Raw genomic sequence first — 10521 nt, forward strand, 5'->3', positions numbered from 1 at the left:
ACTCAACACTGCTACCCACAGACTCAACACTGCCCATAGACTCAACACTGCCCATAGACTCAACACTGCACCATAGACACAACACTGCACCATAGACTCAACACTGCCCATAGACTCAACACTGCACCATAGACTCAACACTGCTACCCACAGACTCAACACTGCACCATAGACTCAACACTGCTACACCATGGACTCAACACTGCACCATAGACTCAACACTGCACCATAGACTCAACACTGCACCATAGACTCAACACTGCACCATAGACTCAACACTGCCCATAGACTCAACACTGCACCATAGACTCAACACTGCACCATAGACTCAACACTGCTACCCATAGACTCAACACTCCTACCCATAGACTCAACACTGCTACCCATAGACTCAACACTGCTACCCATAGACTCAACACTGCTACCCATAGAGTCAACACTGCACCATAGACTCAACACTGCACCATAGACTCAACACTGCACCACAGACTCAACACTGCTACCCATAGACTCAACAATGCCCATAGACTCAACACTACCCATAGACTCAACACTACCTATAGACTCAACACTGCACCATAGACTCAACACTGCCCATAGACTCAACACTGCCCATAGACTCAACACTACCCATAGACTCAACACTGCACCACAGACTCAACACTGCTACCCATAGACTCAACACTGCACCATAGACCCAACACTACCCATAGACTCAACACTGCTACCCATAGACTCAACACTGCTACCCATAGACTCAACACTGCTACCCATAGACTAAACACTGCTACCCATAGACTCAACACTGCCCATAGACTCAACACTGCTACCCATAGACTCAACACTGCTACCCAAAGACTCAACACTGCCCATAGACTCAACACTGCCACCCATAGACTCAACACTGCTACCCATAGACTCAACACTGTTACCCCTAGACTCAACACTGCTACCCATAGACTCAACACTGCTACCCATAGACTCAACACTGCTACCCATAGACTCAACACTGCTACCCATAGACTCAACACTGCTACCCATAGACTCAACACTGCTACCCATAGACTCAACACTGCTACCCATAGACTCAACACTGCTACCCAAAGGCTCAACACTGCCCATAGACTCAACACTGCTACCCATAGACTCAACACTGCTACCCATAGACTCAACACTGCTACCCATAGACTCAACACTGCTACCCATAGACTCAACACTGCTACCCATAGACTCAACACTGCTACCCATAGACTCAACACTGCTACCCATAGACTCAACACTGCTACCCATAGACTCAACACTGCTACCCATAGACTCAACACTGCTACCCATAGACTCAACACTGCTACCCATAGACTCAACACTGCTACCCATAGACTCAACACTGCTACCCATAGACTCAACACTGTTACCCATAGACTCAACACTGCCCATAGACTCAACACTGCTACCCATAGACTCAACACTGCTACCCATAGACTCAACACTGCTACCCATAGACTCAACACTGCTACCCATAGACTCAACACTGCTACCCATAGACTCAACACTGCTACCCATAGACTCAACACTGCTACCCATAGACTCAACACTGCTACCCATAGACTCAACACTGCTACCCATAGACTCAACACTGCTACCCATAGACTCAACACTGCTACCCATAGACTCAACACTGCTACCCATAGACTCAACACTGCTACCCATAGACTCAACACTGCTACCCATAGACTCAACACTGCTACCCATAGACTCAACACTGCTACCCATAGACTCAACACTGCTACCCATAGACTCAACACTGCTACCCATAGACTCAACACTGCTACCCATAGACTCATTACTGTCCCAGGACATTGAGCAGTCTTCATCCATAACCTCCCTCGATTTCTCTGTGAAATCCTCACCTCTTCACCATCGCCCATTCCCCTTCCTCTCCCCTCACCCTTCCACTCCTTCCCATCCCTCCCCTGTAGCCCTCCACCGCTGTCACTCACCCACACACTCACTCACTCACCCACACACTCACTTACTCACTCACCCACCCACTCACCCACCCGCACACTCACCCACTCTCCCACTCACTTAACGACTCACTCACTTAACCACTCACCCGCTCACCCACCCACTAACCCACACACTCACTCACTCACCCACTCACTCACACACTCACTCACTCACCCGCCCATCCACTCACCCATACAACCACTCACTCACCCACACAACCACTCCCTCACTCACCCACACAACCACTCACCCAGCTCACTCACCCACCCACCCAACCACTCGCTCACCTGCCCATCCAATCACTCACCCACACTCAACCACCCAACCACTTACTCACCCACCCAATCATCCACACATTCACTAACCCACCCACCCACTCTCACCCACCCGCTCACCTGCTCACTCAATCACCCACCAAATCACTAACCCACCCAACCAACTACTCAACCACCCACCTGCCCACTCATCCACTCACTCACCTACTCACACACTCACCCACCCATTCTCTCACTTACCCGGTCACTTATCCACCCACCCAATCACTCACCCACTCACTCACCCACCCAATCAATAACCCAGCCACCCACTCGCTCGCTCACCCACCCACTAACCTGTCCACTCACCCGCTGACTCAACCACTCACCAACTCACCACCACCCATCATCCCTCCACCTCCCCAAGGGTCTCTCATCACAGTAACCCGAGGCTCAATTCAAGGCGTGCGTTCACAGCTGTCAAACTATTACACCTTCAATGGTGCTGTCTGTTGCTGGCCTCTTGGCGTTTGGGGTCTTTGGGCCTGTCCTCAGCCACCGTGATAGAAAACACAGAACACACGCACGTACACACACACGTGTAAATACACACGTACACACGTACACACACACACGTGTAAATACACACACATATACAAAGACAAAGACAAAGATCCCCCATATAGCCTTAACAGACTGTAGGGGCAAGTGCTGTTAGCGAGCACCTATGAAGGCCGGAACGGTACACGAGGGGGTGGGTGGCCAGCACCACGCCCGACCGCCTTTGTCTCCCTAGTGGCAATGTTTAGACACCGCACCAGGTACTCATTTCATATACATATACACACACACACGTACACACACACGTGTAAATACACACGTACACACACGTACACACACACGTGTAAATACACACGTACACACACACACGTGTAAATACACACGTACACACGTACACACACACACGTGTAAATACACACACGTACACACACACGTACACACACACGTGTAAATACACACGTACACACGTACACACACACACGTGTAAATACACACGTACACACGTACACACACACGTGTAAATACACACGCACTGACACACACGTGTAAATACACACGTACACACGTACACACACACGTGTAAATACATACGTACACACACACGTGTAAATACACACACGTGTAAATACACACACGTATACACACACACACGTACACACACACGTGTAAATACACACGTACACACACGTACACACACACGTGTAAATACACACGTACACACACACACGTGTAAATACACACGTACACACGTACACACACACACGTGTAAATACACACACGTACACACACACGTACACACACACGTGTAAATACACACGTACACAAACACACGTACACACACGTGTAAATACACACGCACTGACACATGCACGTACACACACACACACACGTGTAAATACACACGCACTGACACACACACACGTGTAAATACACACGCACTGACACACACACGTACACACACACACGCACGTGTAAATACACACGCACTGACACACACGTACACACACACACGTACGTGTAAATACACACGCACTGACACACACACACGTACGTGTAAATACACACGCACTGACACACACACGTACACACGCACGTGTAAATACACACGCACTGGCACACACGCGTACACACGCGTACACACACGTACGTGTAAATACACACGCACTGACACACACACGTACACACGCACTGACACACACACGTATACACACACACACGCACGTGTAAATACACACGCACGTACACACACGTACACGCGTAAATACACACGCACTGACACACACACGTACACACACACACGTACGTGTAAATAAAAGATAAAGCTCCCCCGTATAGCCTTAACAGACTGTAGGGGCAAGTGCTGTTAGCGAGCACCTATGAAGGCCGGAACGGTACACGAGGGGGTGGGTGGCCAGCACCACGCCCGACCGCCTTTGTCTCCCTAGTGGCAATGTTTACACACCGCACCAGGTACTCATTTGAGGCTGAGTCGACCTAGGGGAGGCCCGGGACCGGTTCAGATAATCGTCACTGGTGTTGGCCGTGAGCGGGAATCGAACCCGGGTCGCCAGATTCATAGCGCAGCGCGCTAACCACTGCACTACCACTCCCCACGTACACACACGCACGTGTAAATACACACGCACTGCCACACACGTACACACACACACACGTACGTGTAAATACACACGCACTGACACACACACGTACACACACACGTGTAAATACACACGCACTGACACACACACTGACACACACACGTACACACACACGTGTAAATACACACGCACTGACACACGTACACACGCATAAACACGCGTACACACACATACACGCACGTGTAAATACACATGCACTGACACACACACACGTACACACACACGTACACGCACGTGTAAATACACACGCACGTACACACACGTACACGCGTAAATACACACGCACGTACACACACACACACGTGTAAATACACACACGTGTAAATAACACACGCATCGACACACACACGTACAACAACAACAACAACCGCCATTCGCCACTAATTGGTGGTGACGTCGCCACGACGCTTGTGCCAGGCTAGGTGCACGTTGAGGCCACCACGTGAAGCGTCGAACGCCCGCCGGCAGGAGGTCACGGGGGCAGACCCAGCAGGTGCCACGGGTCGTCTGACTGAGATGACTGAGCCGATGCACCACCAGCTGTACCCCTACTGTGCCAGGCTAGGTGCAGGAGCCTCATGGGGTAGAAGTAACAGGTGACATGGGTTTGACTGACTGCGATGACCGTGCGGATGCACCCACCTGTGCCCCCGTACTGCGCCAACCCCACTGACACACAAAGCACGTAGGTACACACACACACACACAGACACTTACACACACACACACTACGCACTACGCACATTCACAATTGTAAATACACACAGCACACACGGATACACACGGACACGCACACACGGACACGCACACACGAACGTGTAAATACAAAGACAAAGATCCCCCGTATACCCCTTAACGGTCTGTTGGGGCAAGTGATGAAAGCCAGGACCTCCTATCAAGGTCGGCACGGCACACGAGGGCCCGGCCCCGCCTTTGTCTCCCCGGTGGCGATGTTTACACACCGCACCAGGTACTCATTTGAGGCCCAGTCGACCTAGGGGAGGCCCAGGACCGGTTCGGATAATCGTCACCGGTGGTTTTGGCCGTGGGCGGGAATCGAACCCGGGTTTACCGGGTTCATAGTGTCGCACACGAACTGCTACTCACTCGCTCTCTCTCACATTCATCCACCCACCCACCAACTTACTTACTCACCCACTTAGGCACTCACTCACTCACTCACCTACCCACCCACTCACCCTCACACACACACCCACTCACCTACTAAGTTACCCATCAAACACCCACCGACTCACTCACTCACACACTCACCCACCAACTCACACACCCACACATCAACTCACACACTAATTCACTCACTCACCCTCTCTCTCTCTCTCTCTCCCTGTGTCTCTCTCTCACCCCGTGTCTCTCTCTCTCTCTCACCCCGTGTCTCTCTCTCTCTCACCCCGTGTCTCTCTCTCTCTCTCACCCCGTGTCTCTCTCTCTCTCTCTCACCCCGTGTCTCTCTCTCTCTCACCCCGTGTCTCTCTCTCTCTCACCCCGTGTCTCCCTCTCTCACACCGTGTCTCTCCCCTCTCTCCTTTGCGCCCTGTGTCTCTCGTTCCTTCCCCGTGTCTCTCCCTCCCCGTGTCTCCTCTCTCTCCACATGTCTCTCTCTCCCCATGTCACTCTCTCCACATGTCTCTCTCTCCACATGTCTCTCTCTCCCTGTCTCTCTCTCCCCATGTCTCTCTCCCCATGTCTTTCTCCCTCTCTCTCCCCATGTCTCTCTCTCCCCGTGTCTCTCTCTCCCCGTGTCTCTCTCTCCCTGTGTCTCTCTCTCCCCGTGTCTCTCTCTCCCCGTGTCTCTCTCCCCGCTGTCTGTCTCTCTCCGTGTCTCTCTCTCCCCATGTCTCTCTCCCCGTGTCTCTCTCTCCCCGTGTCTCTCTCTCCCCGTGTCTCTCTCTCCCTGTCTCTCTCTCCCCTTGTCTCTCTCTCCCCAAGTCTCTCTCTCTCCCCGTGTCTCTCTCCCCGTGTCTCTCTCCCCGTGTCTCTCTCTCCCCGTCTCTCTCTCTCCCCGTCTCTCTCTCTCCCCGTCTCTCTCTCTCCGTGTCTCTCTCTCCCCGTGTCCCCCTCTCCCCGTGTCTCTCTCACCGTGTCTCTCTCACCGCGTCTCTCTCCCCGTGTCTCTCTCTCTCCCCGTGTCTCTCTCTCTCCCCGTGTCTCTCTCTCTCCCCGTGTCTCTCTCTCTCCCCGTCTCTCTCTCTCCCCGTGTCTCTCTCTCCCCGTGTCTTTCTCTCCCCGTGTCTCTCTCTCCCCGTGTCTCTCTCTCCCCGTGTATCTCTCTCCCTGTCTCTCTCTCCCCGTCTCTCTCTCCCCGTGTCTCTCTCTCCCCGTGTCTCTCTCTCACCGCGTCTCTCTCTACCCGTGTCTCTCTCTCCCCGTGTCTCTCTCCCGGTCTCTCTCCCCGTCTCTCTCTCCCCGTGTCTCTCTCTCACCGTCTCTCTCTCCCCATGTCTCTCTCTCCCCGTCTCTATCTCCCTATATCTCTCTCTCCCCGTGTCTCTCTCTCACCGTCTCTCTCTCCCCGTGTCTCTCTCCCGGTCTCTCTCCCCGTCTCTCTCTCCCCGTGTCTCTCTCTCCCCGTGTCTCTCTCTCTCCCCGTGTCTCTCTCTCCCCGTGTCTCTCTCTCCCCGTGTCTCTCTCTCCCTGTCTCTCTCTCCCCATGTCTCTCTCTCCCTGTCTCTCTCTCCCCGTCTCTCTCTCCCCGTGTCTCTCTCTCCCCGTGTCTCTCTCACCGCGTCTCTCTCCCCGTGTCTCTCTCTCCCCGTGTCTATCTCTCCCCGTCTCTCTCTCCCCATGTCTCTCTCTCTCCCCGTCTCTCTCTCCCCGTGTCTCTCTCTCCCCGTGTCTCTCTCTCCCCGTGTCTCTCTCTCCCCGTGTCTCTCTCCCCGTGTCTCTCTCCCCGTGTCTCTCTCTCTCCCCGTGTCTCTCTCTCCCCGTCTCTCTCTCCCCATGTCTCTCTCTCCCCGTCTCTCTCTCCCCATGTCTCTCTCTCTCCGTATCTCTCTCTCCCCATCTCTCTCACCGTCTCTCTCTCCCGGTCTCTCTCACCGTCTCTCTCTCACCGTCTCTCTCTCCCCGTGTCTCTCTCTCCCCGTCTCTCTCTCCCCATGTCTCTCTCTCCCCGTCTCTCTCTCCCCATGTCTCTCTCTCTCCGTATCTCTCTCTCCCCATCTCTCTCACCGTCTCTCTCTCCCGGTCTCTCTCACCGTCTCTCTCTCACCGTCTCTCTCTCCCCGCGTCTCTCTCCCCGTGTCTCTCTCTCCCCGTGTCTCTCTCTCTCTCTCTCCTCACCACCACCACCACCACCACCCTCTCTCCCCCCACCTCCCTCCCTCCCTCTCTGTGTCTGCCACTCACGGTCGGCGTTCTTGAGCGACTGCTTCTTCTTGGACGGCTTCGAGATGACTTTGATCCGCTTGCTGCTGAACACGCCGATCTCATCGCCGTTACCGTAGAACATCTTGACAGACAGCATGAAGTGCTTCCGCTTGTCCGAGTCGGAGATGTACAGCGTCTTGGCCGTGCAGAAGTTCTGCGCACGAGGAGACAGAGAGGGAGGCACGGTGAGAGAGAGACGCGGTGAGAGAGAGACGCGGTGAGAGAGAGACACGGTGAGAGAGAGACGCGGTGAGAGAGAGACGCGGTGATAGAGACGCGGTGATAGAGAGAGACGCGGTGAGAGAGAGACGCGGTGAGAGAGAGACATGGTGAGAGAGACGCGGTGAGAGAGAGACATGGTGAGAGAGACGCGGTGAGAGAGACACGGTGAGAGAGACGCGGTGAGAGAGAGACACGGTGAGAGAGAGACATGGTGAGAGAGACGCGGTGAGAGAGACGCGGTGAGAGAGACACGGTGAGAGAGACACGGTGAGAGAGACGCGGTGAGAGAGAGACGCGGTGAGAGAGAGACGCGGTGATAAGAGAGACACGGTGAGAGAGACACGGTGAGAGAGACACGGTGAGAGAGACACGGTGAGAGAGACGCGGTGAGAGAGACGCGGTGAGAGAGACACGGTGAGAGAGACACGGTGAGAGAGACGCGGTGAGAGAGACACGGTGAGAGAGACGCGGTGAGAGAGACGCGGTGAGAGAGACACGGTGAGAAAGACACGGTGAGAGAGACGCGGTGAGAGAGAGACGCGGTGAGAGAGAGACGCGGTGATAAGAGAGACACGGTGAGAGAGACACGGTGAGAGAGACGCGGTGAGAGAGACGCGGTGAGAGAGACGCGGTGAGAGAGACGCGGTGAGAGAGAGACGCGGTGAGAGAGACACGGTGAGAGAGACACGGTGAGAGGGACATGGTGAGAGATGGAGGGGGAGAGACACGGTGAGAGAGACACGGTGAGAGAGACACGGTGAGTGATGGAGGGGGAGAGACAGGGTGAGAGAGACACGGTGAGAGAGACGCGGTGAGAGAGAGACGCGGTGAGAGAGAGACACGGGGAGAGAGAGACGCGGTGAGAGAGACATGGTGAGAGAGACGCGGTGAGAGAGACGCGGTGAGAGAGACACGGTGAGAGAGACACGGTGAGAGATGGAGGGGGAGAGACACGATGAGAGAGACGCGGGGAGAGAGACGCGATGAGAGAGACGCGGTGAGAGAGACGCGGTGAGAGAGACGCGGTGAGAGAGACGCGGTGAGAGAGACGCGGTGAGAGAGACGCGGTGAGAGAGACGCGGTGAGAGAGACGCTGTGAGAGAGACACGGTGAGAGAGACGCGGTGAGAGAGAGACGCGGTGAGAGAGAGACGCGGTGATAAGAGAGACGCGGTGAGAGAGACGCGGTGAGAGAGACGCGGTGAGAGAGACGCAGTGAGAGAGACACGGTGAGAGAGAGACGCGGTGATAGAGAGACACGGGGAGAGAGAGACACGGGGAGAGAGACGCGGTGAGAGAGACGCGGTGAGAGAGACACGGTGAGAGAGACACGGTGAGAGAGACATGGTGAGAGATGGAGGGGGAGAGACACGGTGAGAGAGACACGGTGAGAGAGACACGGTGAGAGAGACATGGTGAGAGATGGAGGGGGAGAGACACGGTGAGAGAGACACGGTGAGAGAGACACGGTGAGAGAGACATGGTGAGAGATGGAGGGGGAGAGACGCGGTGAGAGAGACACGGTGAGAGAGACACGGTGAGAGAGACACGGTGAGAGATGGAGGGGGAGAGACACGATGAGAGAGACGCGGTGAGAGAGACGCGGTGAGAGAGAGACACGGGGAGAGAGACGCGATGAGAGAGACGCGGTGAGAGAGACGCGGTGAGAGAGACGCGGTGAGAGAGACGCAGTGAGAGAGACACGGTGAGAGAGACGCGGTGAGAGAGACGCGGTGAGAGAGACGCAGTGAGAGAGACACGGTGAGAGAGAGACGCGGTGATAGAGAGACACGGGGAGAGAGAGACACGGGGAGAGAGACGCGGTGAGAGAGACGCGGTGAGAGAGACACGGTGAGAGAGACACGGTGAGAGAGACACGGTGAGAGAGACATGGTGAGAGATGGAGGGGGAGAGACACGGTGAGAGAGACACGGTGAGAGAGACACGGTGAGAGAGACATGGTGAGAGATGGAGGGGGAGAGACACGGTGAGAGAGACACGGTGAGAGAGACACGGTGAGAGAGACACGGTGAGAGAGACACGGTGAGGGATGGAGGGGGAGAGACACGATGAGAGACGCGGTGAGAGAGACGCGGTGAGAGAGACACGGAGAGAGAGACGCGGTGAGAGAGACACGGTGAGAGAGACCGATGAGAGAGACGCGGTGAGAGAGACACGGTGAGAGAGACACGGAGAGAGAGACGCGGTGAGAGAGACACGGTGAGAGAGACGCGGTGAGAGAGACGCGGTGAGAGAGACGCGGTGAGAGAGACGCGGTGAGAGAGACACGGTGAGAGAGACGCGGTGAGAGAGACACGGTGAGAAATGGAGGGGGGCGAGACACGATGAGAGAGACGCGGTGAGAGAGACGCGGTGAGAGAGACACGGGGGTGAGAGAGACACGGTGAGAGAGACACGGTGAGAAATGGGAGT

General features: G+C 55.0%; 1 protein-coding gene across 2 annotated transcripts in view; it reads right to left on the reverse strand.

Annotated features, from left to right (window-relative positions):
* Positions 1-10521, reverse strand: part of LOC116958353 (suppressor of hairless protein homolog) — a 38814-nt gene that overhangs the window by 24379 nt on the left and 3914 nt on the right. The window contains exons 3-4 of one of the 2 annotated variants that reach the window (XM_076056479.1): positions 7847-8021; positions 2756-2806 (exon numbers count right to left, since the gene is read on the reverse strand). In XM_076056479.1, coding sequence (XP_075912594.1) covers positions 2756-2806; positions 7847-8021 — 226 coding nt within the window. The remainder of the gene's footprint in view (positions 1-2755; positions 2807-7846; positions 8022-10521) is intronic. The other variant, XM_076056480.1, reaches the window with a different exon arrangement.

Source organism: Petromyzon marinus, chromosome 76 (assembly GCF_048934315.1).
Source record: "Petromyzon marinus isolate PM22_M1 ecotype Great Lakes invasive population chromosome 76, UKy_Petmar_22M1.pri1.0, whole genome shotgun sequence".
NCBI lineage: Eukaryota > Metazoa > Chordata > Hyperoartia > Petromyzontiformes > Petromyzontidae > Petromyzon > Petromyzon marinus.